A 15,189-nucleotide genomic window follows, 5' to 3' on the forward strand; every position below is an offset into this window, starting at 1 on the left:
ATGATCTGCCATTGTTTTTTTTTGCCTCCCTGTCCAGGCACAGTTGGATGAATTGGGTTTGTCCTTTGATAATATCGCTGTACCCACTGGTTAGCCCACTCACCATGGCTTCTTACGATTCCCAACTATGACCTTTTTTTAAGTCATCTGAGAAAAGCAGATACTCCATATTGGAAATACCATCTGTTATTTGCTGAACGTCTTTCGAACCATCCTTTCATTCCTATTTATACGGATGGTTCGAAATCAGGTGACTGTGTGGACTCTACCATAGTTTGTTGTGATTCGATGGTTGTGCACAGAATCCCTTCTACAGTTTCTGTCTTCATTGCTGAACTTTATGCCATTTCTCTTGTCCTAGATCACATAGAGGCTAGGAAGTACTAAAATTGCACTATTTATACTCACTTGCTTTGTTCTCTACTGGTCCTGGAAATGCTTCACGTTTGTTCTCACCCTTTTCTCGCTGATATTCAAAACAGATTGGCCCATTTCTCTTGAACATCTACTTCTATCCAGTTTTTCTGGATACCAGGCCACGTTGGTATTCGCGGGAACGGGTTCGCCGACACCGCAGCTAAATCTGTCTGTTCCGGCACTATCACTGCTGTGCTGGTTCCATACATGGACTATGATCCTATATTTAAGGCAGTATATTCATGTCAGTCGGCAGTCGACTTGGAGTGAGCAAGGTGAAATCAAACATTTCCAAATAAAACTCTCTATTGGACTTTGGCCATCTTGTTTTTGTAAGGATCGAAAAGAGGAAGTTGTCCTAACTAGACTACGCATTGGTCACAGTTTTTTTAACTCATCATTTTCTTATTATTTGGCACTGATGCACAAATGTGTTGTCTGAGGCACAATAAGTCACATTTTACTGTTTTGCCGTCGTTACGACGATCAACGACTGCACCATTTTAAACATGTTTTGTTCCAAGGTTTATTTATATCGTGAGACAGTGTCGTTAGCGATGGTGATACTGTCCACTTTACAAATGTTTTTAGTTTATGAAGGTCATTAACCTTTTTAATGCTATTCAAATTTTTAACTTATAAATTAGATGTTTTTGTAATGTTATTTCCTTTTAAGAATTAAAATACAAGTAGTTCGATTTGAAATTAGAAAATGGCTGTAACGTCAGATAAGTCGAAACCAGGTAAGGAAAGGCCAACTTCAGGTGTCTAACGCAGCTGTTTGAACTTAACCGTTAGTCGTCCTGGCGAATTATGATAATTAAAATTATGTTACAGAAAGCCCTTTACAACTTATATTACTGTAGTTTCTCTCTTACTGCTGTAAACCAGATATAAAAATTGGATTTAACGCTATTTATATTTTTAATTCAAATATTGAACATTATTTTGTTTGTTTTTGAATTTCGCTTAAAGCTATACGAGTGCTATCTGCACTAGCCATCCCTAATTTTGCAGTGTAAGCTTGTCATCACCACCCACCGCCAACTCTTGGGATACTCTTTTATCAATAAATAGTGGGATTGACTGTAACATTGTAACGCCCCCACGGCTTAAAGGGCAAGCATTTTTGGTGCGACAGAGATTCGAACCCGCGATTCTCAAGTTACGAGTAAAACGCCTTAACCCACCTGGCCATGTCTGGTCTACATTGTTTTGCTTTAACATAATTCTTTTTTATGAATTTAATAATTTTACTTTAATGTTAAGTTTTAATAGATATTTGGCGCAGATATCGTATTTGCTTTGCACCATGAAGCGCAACCAACCAACCAAGTATGAAGAATGATTTTGCATTTTTTATAAACATTGTGAAATTTCAATTTTACGTGTGCAATATGCCAACTAGTCAGTACAGTTACTGATTTTTTTGTGACAGAGTATGCATGAATATTATTTGTATGAAAAAGTGTAAAAAATTCTCCTTGTTGCAGAAACCATTTTATTTTTTATGAAAAACAAAAATCTTACCATTCAAACTGATGTATTTGGTTTTCGTTTTTTAATCAGGTACGAATATCTGTTTGAACTAGTAGTTAGAAGCTCATAAATGTTTTTTGAATTTCACGCAAAGCTTCTAGAGGGCTATCTGCGCTAGCCGCCCCTAATTTAGCAGAGTAAGACTAGAGGGAAGGCAGCTAGTCATCACCACCAACCGCCAACTCTTGGGCTACTCTTTTACCAACGAAATGTGGGATTAAACGTCACATTATAACGCCCCCACGGCTGAAAGGGCGAGCATGTTTTGATGCGACGGGGATTCGAACCTGCGACCCTCGGATTACAAGTCGAACGCCTTAACGCGCTTGACCATGCCGGGCCAGAAGCTCGTAAACTACAGTAAAATTAGCACGGATTGGTTCGTAATGGCATGTACAGGATGCTCGATTCAATTTGGAGTTTTGAAAAAAAAAAAACAGCACGTCGCTATATTATACATTTAAGTCTAACAAGTTTAAGTAGGCTAATATTAATTAACATTACTATAACATTTTAGAAATGACTGTGAAATTAGGTCTAACATAAGTCTACATCTTTCTTGCTTTTTTTGTAGTGTCAATGCCTTTTCCAAGCTGGTGAAGCAAGTGTGTAATAATTGCATTCTAACCACTATACTCACCACATGTTTTGCTAATGCTGCTTTTCACTCAACCCATGGCTCATCAGATCAGCTGGGAAATTACAACAAACACAGTGGCCAGTACAGTTTTTATATAAGACATTTGTTACATAAGCAACTGCTGTATGTTGAATGCCTTTTTTTATCCTACATTACCTCATTAATTTTGCTGTTTTTTTATTATTATTATTATTTTAAATCACCAGCATTCTAAATTTGTTAATTTGAAAAGGCAAAAGTTGACCAAAATAATTACTGTTTACAGGTAAATATACTGCATGAACAATGTTTCAGCTCTTTAGTTTTTTACCTGTTTTTATGGGTTGTACATAAACTAGTGAAGAACAAAACTTTCTTAAAATGTTAACCCTTTCCACATGGGTCAAAAGCTGTGTCATCACATTTGTTGACTTGTATTCACAGTTTTATTGAACTTCTGTTTTATGAATTTATCTCCTTAAGTTTGGTATCAAATTGTAGATTACAATTCAGATTTTTACATTTTACATTGATTAATATCTTAATTTAAAAGTAAATATTAAACACACCTATACATCTATTTTTGTCTCATGTATGTTGAATGCAGCACTGTTTCAAATTAAATGTCTGTGTTGTCAAATTTACCAAGTCTATATTTTTGTATGAATTATAAACTCAAATTACATATATTGACAAGCAGCTAGAATATGAAATACAAACCTTTTATATTTGCTGAGCTATCACTATATTTAATGAATCAAACACAGTGGTCCCTGTTCATCTGTTTACATTTTTGGAAGCTATCCCATATGTATATATATACCTACTTCTTCTATATATGATGTGAATAACCAAGTTGAAGCTCAGAATGCCCTCAGTGGTTTTCTCAGCCATTTTAAAGTATAATGGTGTCTTCTCTTTCTTTTGAGACAAATCTGTGAGCTGGTAAGTTAAGTTTTTGATCTCTTCATGATTTCATATTTTTTTAGATTCAAATACAGATTAGTTATTAAATTTCATAAATTATAATGGAACTCCATGGTATTACTGAAGTAAGTTATGATTTTTTTGGTTATTCATGTGTATGTATTTTACCTAAAAAATTTTGTTTCACATCCTCCATGTGCAAAATTTTTTAAATTTTAAAAAGCTAAGACAAGCAGCAACAAATGCAAAGTTCATAAGTAGAAGAGATAATTGGGTGCTTTATTTCTTTATTTATTGTTCTATGTTTTAAGAAAAATAAGTTTAAGAACCTGTTTGTAAATATTAGTAATCTGTATACATATACAATTTAAAATAATTTAAATTTGACTTCATTTTACCAAATACTGGTCCACTAATACACACCCATGATAGGTCACTCTGTAAAAACTGAAGGTCAGTTTTATATTATTTGATAGGGTAACTTCTCTATTGTTAGTCAGGCACAACTGAAAGGCCAATATAATAAAATTAATAAATATATAATGTTGTGAGATTTAAGCTATTTAGTCTGAATATTCATGTTTTAGTTTTATAATCTGTAGTCATTCTAGAACAAAAAAGGCATAATTTACATTAATTTCCTAATTTTATATAGTGGTTAAGAGATTAATTAATATAACTGAACCCATTCAGAAATTTATCAGTGAAAGTAACATAAAATAAAGTTTTTTTCTTAAGAAACATTTGATAAAACTATTTAGACAAAGAATTTGCTTGTAAAATTTGAAAAGTTTCTGATGCACAAAAGTATTTTTCATCTTGAAATGGAAAGAGGCAGATTTTATACCTGTGCTCATGGTATAAACCACAACCCTCATATCATAATAAACATAGTATTTTCCTGTTCTATAATATCAACAGTTGTAAAGAAAGGAAGAAGATGCCATAAATGTACCTGATGGTCTGTGATATGTGTGACAATACACCCAAATACCAATAAAGAATTCAAGCAAGATTATGAAACTTTTCAGTGGACTAATGTTGGATTCGAAAGAACAGGTATTAGGTTAATGGAGAAAGAACATTTTCAATGGACAAGCACTTTCAGAATAAACAAATTTTAGATTAAGGGAGAAAAAAGATTATGAATGGGCATTTCCTAAAACAGACAGTTTTAAGGAACCTGTCCATTCAAACTCATAGTTCATTCACAAATGCATTCAACATTTTAATAGTTTCTAGTTTCATACATGCTTAAAAATGTAACCATACAAATAAGAGTTTATTAAGAGCTTTAATGATTTTCTTGACATCTTTGGGAAATGGGATTATAGCTCACAGTAACTCTTTAGCATCAGTTTGGTTTTAATTTAGATGTAAGGTTTTCTCACAAAGGGAAAAATGATTTCATGAAATTTATATAACAAGTTGTTACTAATAATGATTATTTCTACAGATTTTAGAAAAAAATATGTTGCATGTTGAAGGCACTTGTGTCAAAAATGGTGGAATTCAAATTTTAGAACCCCACCCCTGTATCTGTTACTAAGTGTGACCAAATGAGTAGTTTATTTAAAAAAAAAAAAAATTGTAATCCTGTAACGTGATGTGTGAAATATAATTATGCCAACAGTACTTGTAAGATTTAATGTGTATTAATTTCAACCAGATATTGGAGATGAAGCAAAATTATGTCAGTATTTTTGAGACTTCATTAAGATAATGTCTAAAATTACAACTTGTAGATGCAGAATGAGCAAAAGAACAACATTCTTCTCAAGTTAACTTGGTCACCATTTTTACCATATATAGAGATTTAGCTCTATATTTGTTTGAAATCTAACAGTCTTTCATATTTCCAGACACCATGCTCAATGTGTAACCATGATTATTGTTCCTCCTGCCTTCTGAAGGATAACATACCACTAGACTCACAGTTCTCTCATGGGTTTGAAAGTACAGAATCTACAGTGGTACCTGAGAAATAAAGCTGTCTCTATTCATGGTTGCAAAGATAAAACTAAACTAGTAGATTTGATCCTCCAAAGCCCTGGTTTCTGGAACAGCACTTCAACTTTTAGACAGGATAGAAGTCCCATTTAGCTCACCTTGATTCTTATTCAGTAGTTCAGACATTTTAAGTGTATGGTTATTCTATAAATTAGTGATCTGGGACAACTCTCTTATTCAAAGAGACTGTTTAGTTACATATAAATACAGTATTAATTGAGAAATGATTAAACCAAGATTAATTTTGTAACCTGCTTTGTTGTTAGATAATAATGCATGTAGTTGAGAATATTTTTCCTCCCAGTTTCTTTTAAAGAGTCCTATGTTAAACTGAAAGGAAACATAATTTGAAGAATTTTAACCATCTGTATGGGAGTTTACGTCAAAAATTATAAATATATATTTTTGTGTGTAAAACGTTTTTAAACCAAAATAACACAAAGGTACAGAAGAACATAAACAAACTGAACTAGTTTACATGTTTGTGCGGAACATGGGTTTCCTAATTTTCCAACTCTCATCCTACCTGAGTAGCCAGGTAATTTCCTGAGACTCATGTTCAGTTAGGGAGAGATGGTTACCATTCTAATATATTTCAGTAAAATCTAGTAGTTTTCTTATAAATCAAGTTGAAATAAGTGTTTGTTTTATTGTATCTTGTTCTGTGACCTGTAGTTGGGAAACACTAATGTAGCATAATTCTAGATGAAAAATGCAGCAGCAAATAAAAACTAGTTTTATATGCTTGTACATGTACATATTTTTCTTTCAAAGTTGTAACTACAAAAAGATATTATTGGTTAAACAACATAATAAAACTAAATACATAATTAGTTAGTATTTTTTCTCTTTATATTATTTTCTTTCAAACTTTTTGAAAATAATACATCTTTACTAGTAATTTTATCGTATTTAAACAAAGCCTAGTAATGTATTTTACTTCATATTTCTCAAGACTACAACTTCTTAGTGCATTTAAAAAGTAATTATATGCATATGGTGATTGGAGGTATACTTTTTGTTTTTAATTCATTAAAAATAATTTTTATAAATAGTAGTTTCTATTACTCAAAAAAACTTTAAAAAATATTTTAACTCCTTCCCCACAAGCTCAGTAGAAAATCTAATGATTTATAACTTTAACATTTTGATCTATACCATGGTGAACATAGTATAGATGACCCATCATGTAGTTTATGTCTTAACAACAAATAAATTTTTTGTTTTAGTCAAATAGGATTGGGAGTGGTATATTAGTTAATTTTTTGCTCAGTCTGATTAAATTAGAAGTATCATTTCAGTCTTTTAACCATCAAAAGATCCAAATAGTCCTTAATATCCTGGTAGTATGTCACATGAAGAAAATTCCAAATAATCTGTCAGTAAACAAAAAAGCATGGTAAGAAAGAAAGAATAATAATATTTTGAGGAAAATTTGATTTGTAGTTTTTATTTAACATGTTGAATTAACAAGTATTTTTAACATCATTTCGATTATTTTTTATTGGTTATTTTTCTGATTTAAGAAATATTTAGCACCCTATTTACATGATGTCTTTCCATTAGTACATAATTTTCTACCAGTAAGAAACATTTATTATGATTAATAAGTTGTAACAGATATAATGTTACACATTTATTTTAATATCTATGTTTGTTTCAGTTTGGTGCATATGACATATGTTGTGCAGGTCCCACCTGTTCTCTAAATTTGTAGAAAATTCCTGGAAGTATGAATCAACAATATTTGTTTTATGAAGATGCTAGTGTGCTTTAGAACATTGTTGAATATTCAATAATCTTACCTTAAACTATATTAACCAATTTGCCAAAAGACATGTTATTTTTTGTCACTATACTCAGTATAATTGTAGGGCTTGGAAGCTAAAATTGTGGTTAACACTTATTAATCAGAAAATAGTTTGACTAATAAAGCCTCTCTCTAGAAGATTACACCAATTATGATTAGGTTAGAGCAGCTATTCTCAAAGCACACAAATTAGTATTGGATGCTTATCATCAGTAGTTTGAGGTTATTGCAAGCAAGATAGCCAAATTTACATGGAATTTTCCCGTGAAAAAGAGGTTTATTTTGATCGATGGTGAAATTATATGTATAATGGCAATATCTTGACAAATTAAGACAATTGTGTCTCATTGGGGAATTTAAATATTGTGCAACTGATGATCTCTTAACTTATTTGGATGAAAAGAAAAGTTGAAACACTACAGGGTGGCTTTGTTAGTGTTTCTCTTCATAACATTTATTTAACGTCAGACCTAATTTTGGGACCAGTTGTAGTTAGAGTAAGACCTACTCTGCCAAGTAAGGATATGTCATTTTTGTTGGGAAATTATTTGGCTGGGGAAAAGTTGTTGCCAAACCCAAGATTGTTAGCAGACTGATTACTGTTCCATCTAAGAATGATTTTGTTGTTGAGGAGAATTCAGACATATTTTCTTCGTGTGCTGTGACTTGTACTCAGGCAAAGAAATTAAGACAGGAACAAATGATAGATACGTGGCCAGAGGATATTATAGATTTGTCTCAGACATTTTTGAGATCTGACAGAGATCTTGTAAATAATTGTCCTACTTACAATTCATTAGTGAGTGACATTAATGAATCTGGTTCAGCTTGGAAAGTTTTGCATCATTGAAGCAAACTTACCAATGAGTAAGAAGATCTGTGGATCTTGTCACTGTTTGAGTATGCACTTGGAAGGATTGAAATTGAAAATGTTAGTTACTTTTTCAAAAACTGTGTGGTCATGAGAAAATGGAGACCACTAAATATACCAGCTTTAGAGGACTGGGCTGTAGTTTATCAAATTGTTGTTCTAAATGCATATCATTCTGATGTATTTAAAGTGGCCCATTGAAGGTCATTTAGGAGTCAGCAAGACATTACAAAATTTATTTTTGCCAAAAGTTAGGCAAGATGTTTCTAAAATCTGTCAGTTGGTTGGAAAATGTATTCAGAAGGTTCCTATTACCCCATTGAAACCTATTCCAGCTTTCAGAGACCACCTCAGTCATGTGATTATTGATTGTGTTAAGCTAAAAGATAGCATTTGTGTTTTAAGTACTTTCCTATGCTGTGTAATCTTATTATCATAAGGGAATTTGTATTGATTGTGTTACATATTATTGAAGTTGTATAATTATTTGACAATGTATTGTTATTAATGTGTGTGTGTCTATATATAAATAATAACTTAGTGAAAAATTGTCTAACACTAATTTTTAATTCTTTATGTTGTAACAGATTTACTGTATTTTAATACCCAAATTTGTTTCAGTTTAATGCATGTGACATATATTGTTGGATGTATATTGCCCAAGTCCAACCTTTCTCTAAATTTGTGGAGGATTCTTGAGAGTAAGAATCAATAATATTTCTTTTACAGAAATACTAGTATGTCAATGAATGTTGTTAAACTTTCGATATTCTCATATAATGAGTATATAAATGGATGCTCCAAGAGACAGAATATTATTGGTCATCTACAGTTGATGTATTGTAAATCTCAGAAGCTATAATTAATTGGAAAACTAAAGAATTTGACCAGGAACATTTATAGCTTTTAAACATTATGAACCATTCTTCTTCAGAGAGTTAACTCGGTTGTTAGTATTTACATGAGGACATTAGATATCTATTTTCCTCTGTGAAAAATAAGATTGTAAACTGTGTTAGGCCAAACAAGAATAGAGCTAGCTAGTCTTTCTGTCAAGCAAAGTATATCTGTGTATCAACATAAAAGTAATTTGTGCCTCATCAAGTTCCAGGCCAGGGAGAAGGCTAAATATTGTTTGTGAATTTGTTATTAATAATCTTGGATAAACACACCATTTTTCTCTTGTTTTACTTATTAGTAATTGTTGATAAATACATATTTTTGTGTTTATTTTGTTAGTAATATTGGCTTAACTGTTCCATTTTTCTCGTGTTCTTTTTGTTAGTAATCTCAATTCTATTCTTTCATTTAGTTGAGTAGAAATCTAGTATATACTTCTCTTTTGTTTTGGTGTGTAGGTATTGTATTAGCACATTAGAGCAAAGTACCCTAGTTCATTGGAGTGTCACTTACATTCAAAATTTTAGTAGCAGTCTATCTAAGTACACTCGCCATTTGGTTCAGTTTTGTTTCAACTTGTCTGTTAGTTGTTTTTTTATCTAAAGCTTTAGTTTAATCTTTGCTGATCCATTTTGAAATTTTCTTTTACTAGTTTATTACAGTATATGTAATATATATGTATATGTAAGTATCTGTTGTACTGTTTTGTTTTTATCTTTAGTGAGTTTGTGTGTATACGTAAGTATCTGTTGTACTGTTTTGTTTTTATTTTTAGTGAGTTTGTGTGTATATGTAAGTATCTGTTGTACTGTTTTGTTTTTATCTTTAGTGAGCTTGTGTGTATATGTAAGTATCTGTTGTACTATTCTGTAATAGTGTGAAATATTATGCTGAATTATCTTTGTTGTGGTTCTTTGATTTCATTTTTATAATTTGATAATTATGCAGGTTGTAAGTATTGACCATATATGTGAAGTGAGTGTTTGTCAGCTAAACTTTATTTTAACTAGAAACTTTATTGACTAAAAGGGTGCTAAATAACTGCAAGACCTGCTTGTCGTCTCTGTATGTCCATTGCATAGACTTCCACACTTGGAGTTCTGGTGTTGGTATATTGTTTTTGAACACATTAGTGTAGAAATGTTACCCTTGAAAGTAAAGTTTATTGTAATCTTTCTAAAGGCATGAATATTTAAACTAATTTGTTTGTGGATATTCCTTTTTAATTAAATTTATCATGTTGTCATAATTTTTTTATATTTAAGTTAATAAACTAAATAAGTATATTTGTGTGAAACATTCTAAGAAACTGTGAGTAAATTACTTTAGAACTGAACCAAGTGGCTAATGATTCAAAACTGTTATTGAAACTATAAATGTGGGTAGGAATTTTATTACAGACAATTTCTCTGTCAATCTGTTGAATCAAAACCTTTAACATTCTCCATTTTCCTATCAATAAGTTGGGTAAGAATCTTCAATACTCACCATTTTTATGTCATTCAGTCTTTTTAGCAGAAATATTGTGCATGTACTGTTCTCAATTTTTGTATGATATTCTACTTTAGTGATATATGAATGATTTAATTCTAGGCAACTAAAAGCTTATTCAAACCTCTATTGCTCGATGATGTTGAAAGTGTTGATCAAATAAATGAAATGAGTGTTTGCCAGCTAAAACTTATTTTAACTGGAAACTTTATTGACTACAAGAGCATTAATGAAAAAAATGAACTGCAAGATTTTGCTCGTCAACTCTGGAAACAGAAACAGCAGTCAAGAGGTAAAATCACTCTCTATATTGAATTCTTCAGCTTTAGAAATTGCAAATTTTTTCTTGGAAAATTATCAAATGCAGTTAAATTTAGGACATGTAAATGGCTTATGCTAAAAGAGAACTTTGAGTATTACATATAACTGACTTCCTAAACATAGAGCAATTGATTTACAAAATGCTTAGATTTGATTTCCTAAACTGTGAAATTGATAGTTTATAACATGTTAGAACTAACTTTCTGACAACAGACTTGTTTTCTACATGCATAGGAGTAATTTGCTTGACAGTAGACCAGTTGCTTTCTAACACTCTTGGAACTGACATATTGGTTTCTAAGATATTTAGAACTGACTTCATAGCCTATAGAACTGAATAATTGACGACTTTGTAAACTATAGAAAAATGATATAAGAATCAAGATTCAGAGTTGTATTGTGAAAGTATACAGAGATGTTTGTTTATTTAGTTGGTAGAATTATAAAGTACTTTGCACTTATGTACATTTATTATAGAATTATACCTGTGTTTCTTTGTTCTAATATTTTAAAAAATGTAACTAAATAGTGTAGTTTTACTGTAGAATGAAACTATAGTATCTGAACATTGTTAATTATTGTAAGTTTCCGTGTAGATGTGGATTTGATTAAAGATGAAGACCTGTGTAAAATCTGTATGGAAAGAATGATAGATAGTGTTCTATTGGAGTGTGGATACATGACATCTTGCACCAGTTGTGGCAAGCAGCTCAATGAATGTCCCATCTGCAGACAGTATATTGTACAAGTGGTCCATGTTTATAAGGTGTGATTTGTAGAGTTTAATGTTTTCATTTAATTGTGATTGATTGTTGTTGTTTTAAATTATTCATAAGAAGTCTTATATTTCAGTTTTCTTCAGTGTAAAGAAAGTGTGTTTTTTAAAACCAAATAAGATTGGTTGCATCAAAATCTCTTTGAAAATAAAGAAACTAAATTTAATAATTCTGTTAGTTTTGTGAACATTCAGAATTAGTATTAATCTTTCATTTTTTGCATGAGTTATCAATAATGAAAGTTGTATGAAGTAAAAGTAAATCAGGTTCTTTTTTTCATTCAAACATTTGTCAAGAAATTCACAACGTGATAAACTTCATAATTATCAGTTGACATTTTGTGGATGTATCACAACTTTGTTATATGTAGATATGTGTAAAGCAGTTGAAATATTTGTTGGGTTTTTGTTTGCCAAGGTCCTTGTAATAGACAGCAAGACAGTATTTTAGTTTGTAAACTTATGTATTTATAATGTAAATGTTTAAACAACAACAAGAAAAACTTTAGTGTAGTTGAAACTGGCTTGAGAATGTGATTGATTTACAAAGATGCCTAGTTTTGTGCTTCATGAGTGTTTACAGACATCTTCTGGAACCATCCTCTTCACTAGACATCTTCTGTTCCTGAGCATATTTGTACAGTTTAAACAAATTCACTGCTTTTATATATTGTTGTGAGAATTACATTAATAAAATAAACAACTATTTTGGATAAAATTAATCCAAATACTTTGTCTTTAAGGTAATGTAGTGTGTAGTAAATGTTTAAAGAACAAATAAAATTAGTTAAGCAAGAGTAAAAATTGTATAGAAAGTTAGCATTATTTTGAAAGTTTAAAATGAACGTTTTAAGTTTGCAAAGCTCTCTAGTGTTGTGTGAATAAACAAAACTTTAATAATGTATTCTCAAGATGGCTGGTACAGGTTAACCTTAAGATGACCTGAGAAGGTTGAAACATTATTCTGTACTTTATTTTAATTAAAGGCTAATACCTATACCAGCCATCTTGAGAATACATTTTTACTTGAAGTGTTTCTCATCATCATAAAAAATTTGAATAAAATTTTCGAAAATGTTTTTGATGTCAATATTTCAGATTATCCAGTAATTACTTCTATGTTCTGATTTATTTTAGCATGAACATAATGTTTTTGTTTACGTAGCATAGTTAAGAAGTTTAATGGGGAGGAAAATGATAAAATCGAAATTGTACATTGTGTAATTAAGATTCATAAATATATGCATGTTAAGTGTTAATTAATTCATTTCTTCAGGATAATCATAACTAGTCTTTCCTTTGATGTCTGAGAATCTCAAACAGATCTTGACTGCACTATGAACCTAAAGTATGTGCACTTAGTTTGAATAATGATATATGACTGTGGGTCTTAAAAGAGTTAAAGAAACAAATACTAGCTGAAATGAGTAAACAATACAAATTGTAATATAACAATGGAAGGTAAACAATTTTTAAAATGCTTGGTCTGTTAGATATCTCATTGAATCATCTGATGCTATAAAAAGTAACACTGAAATTTGTAAATTAAGTGCCTTAAAATACACAATGAAAAATAATTGTAGTATTTATTGTGAGTTTTAGATTAAGTTTTATTTGTTCTGTTCAAAGTCTCACCCATATACTTAATATTAAACTTCTTAGTGTTGTATGATTTGTACCAAATTTTTGCATTATTTCTGTTGTTGAGAGAGTTATGCTGCACCAATTAAAAGGAGCCACAGGGTACCTGCTAATGTGAGATATATAAAATGTACCCTAAGTTTGGAGGTGACTGCAGAAGAAGGATTTACATTGCGGTGGGGATACATTGTCTACCAATAAGTCATAACTTCCATTCACCAGTATCACAGAAAGAAATAAAATCATAGAAATTAGGAGAGCAAGATATGGGTGCTCAAACCCATAGCATCCTTCACTGCCTACAGACAGTTGTGGAAAGGTGATTGCTCTCCAAAGTAAAGAAGAAAAAAATTAAATTAAAAATACATAAAAAATAAAAATAAGGTACTACCATTTGGGGTAATTAAGTTAAATAAATTTACGTCCTGAAGTTAGCATTTCAGCCCCTATTATGGTGATAAGGCATTCATTAGCAGCCCATTAGACAAATAATACCAGTACGAAGGGTCCCAATCAGTTATCTAAACTGACTAGTATAACTCCTAACCATTACCCATTAAGTCTACTGTAACTATCAGTTTTCATGCTCTAAACAAACCTTCATATGTAGTAAGGAGTTCATTCGCATAAAGTTGTTTAATGACCCTACTCCCAACTACAAATAGTTACCAGAAAATTACTTATATTTATTCATAATGTACTTATATTTATTACAGAATATTTTAATAATTTTATTTGTGTATGTGTGACCAACCAATTTAGTGTGAGGAAGTCAGTGAAAATACGACAAAGTTAGTGAGGGATATAGTCAAATAGATCTGGACTGTATTTTAAGTTTAGCCATAAATAACACCATGTACATTTTTTTTTTTACTTTTTCTTATTCCTGGGCATAAAGTATTATTTCCCAATTGCTTATGCCTAAAGTAAATGGAAAAGACCTTTTTTTATCTCTTTAAATTTTGCTTTTATGACCTGGGTAATGAATTTTTCCAATTTACCCATTTTCCAGAACATTCCAGGTAGTTTCAGTGCTGAGTAGCTGATAAAGAATCTTCTCGAACTTACAAGAATTTTCAAAAACTTTCTAGAATGTTGTAGAACTTCACTTGTCAAGGTGGGCTCTGCTTCTACCACAATGTATTCGGTCTGTGTGACGCAATTGGAATTGCCTGTAACCCGAAGGAGTGGTGTCTCTTCATTGATAGCTCATCAAAGCTGTACCACTCCATAACGGGAATAAGTATCTGTCTCTTCCCCTGGCTCATTCGGTGCACCTCAAAGAGGAATACAAAAGCGTCAAAACTTTGCTAGACGCCTTGAAGTATGATGAGTATGACTGGAAGGTTATCAGATACTTCAAAATGATGGCATTCCTGATGGGTCTCCAAGGAGGCTTTACCAAGATTCCCTGTTATATTTGCCTTTGGAACAGCAGGGACACCGCAGCACACTACAACAGGAAGCACTAGTCACAACGGATCGAGTTCTCTGTGGGGAGGCACAATGTCAAATGTGACCCACTAGTGGACCTCCAGAAGGTGTTGTTCCCACCACTGCACATAAAATTGGGTCTTATGAAATAATTTGTCACAGCTCTTTATAAGGAGTTTGCAGCCTTAGAGTACTTTTGAGATTTCTTCCCTAAGCTGTATGAAGCAAAGGTCAAAGTTGTTGTCTTCGTTGGTTCACAAATAAAGAAGATCCTGGAGTGCACAGAATTCCCAAGAAGCTCAGTAGGAAGGAAAAAAGCTTAGGGCAACTTTGTCACAGTGGTTTGGGGCTTCTTGAGCAATCACAACGCCGAAAATTATGTGGAACTGATTGAGGCTCTGGTGAAGAACTATGACAAAATGGGCTGCAGGATG

The 15,189-nt window shown here is 31.6% G+C and overlaps 1 protein-coding gene across 4 annotated transcripts; it reads left to right on the top strand.

Moving 5' to 3' along the window:
- Positions 1-1,732: 1,732 nt before the first annotated feature.
- On the top strand, positions 1,733-13,341 carry LOC143244764 (E3 ubiquitin-protein ligase RNF34-like). 4 transcript variants are annotated; one of them, XM_076490042.1, is made up of 5 exons: positions 1,733-1,986; positions 2,531-2,719; positions 4,424-4,561; positions 10,687-10,876; positions 11,502-13,340. In XM_076490042.1, exons 3-5 carry the CDS (start codon positions 4,520-4,522, stop codon positions 11,675-11,677), a joined length of 408 nt encoding a protein of 135 aa, XP_076346157.1. In that variant the 5' UTR covers positions 1,733-1,986; positions 2,531-2,719; positions 4,424-4,519; the 3' UTR covers positions 11,678-13,340. The 4 variants fall into 4 exon arrangements, with proteins under 4 accessions (XP_076346157.1, XP_076346156.1, XP_076346158.1 ...); XM_076490044.1 differs by lacking the exons at positions 1,733-1,986; positions 2,531-2,719 and adding exons at positions 5,365-5,645; positions 6,814-6,911 and having other exon boundaries at positions 4,422-4,561; positions 11,502-13,341; XM_076490041.1 differs by lacking the exon at positions 2,531-2,719 and having other exon boundaries at positions 1,734-1,986; positions 11,502-13,339.
- Positions 13,342-15,189: the final 1,848 nt, after the last annotated feature.

The sequence above is a fragment of the Tachypleus tridentatus genome, chromosome 2 (genome assembly GCF_004210375.1).
Source record: "Tachypleus tridentatus isolate NWPU-2018 chromosome 2, ASM421037v1, whole genome shotgun sequence".
Classification (NCBI taxonomy): Eukaryota; Metazoa; Arthropoda; class Merostomata; order Xiphosura; family Limulidae; genus Tachypleus; species Tachypleus tridentatus.

Coding starts and splice junctions, on each gene's coding strand:
- LOC143244764 (XM_076490042.1), top strand. CDS start 4,520: ATGAAACTTTTCAGTGGACTAATGTTGGATTCGAAAGAACAG. Junction 4,562..10,686: donor TGTTGGATTCGAAAGAACAG/GTATTAGGTTAA, acceptor ATTTAATTCTAG/GCAACTAAAAGCTTATTCAA. Junction 10,877..11,501: donor ACAGAAACAGCAGTCAAGAG/GTAAAATCACTC, acceptor GTTTCCGTGTAG/ATGTGGATTTGATTAAAGAT.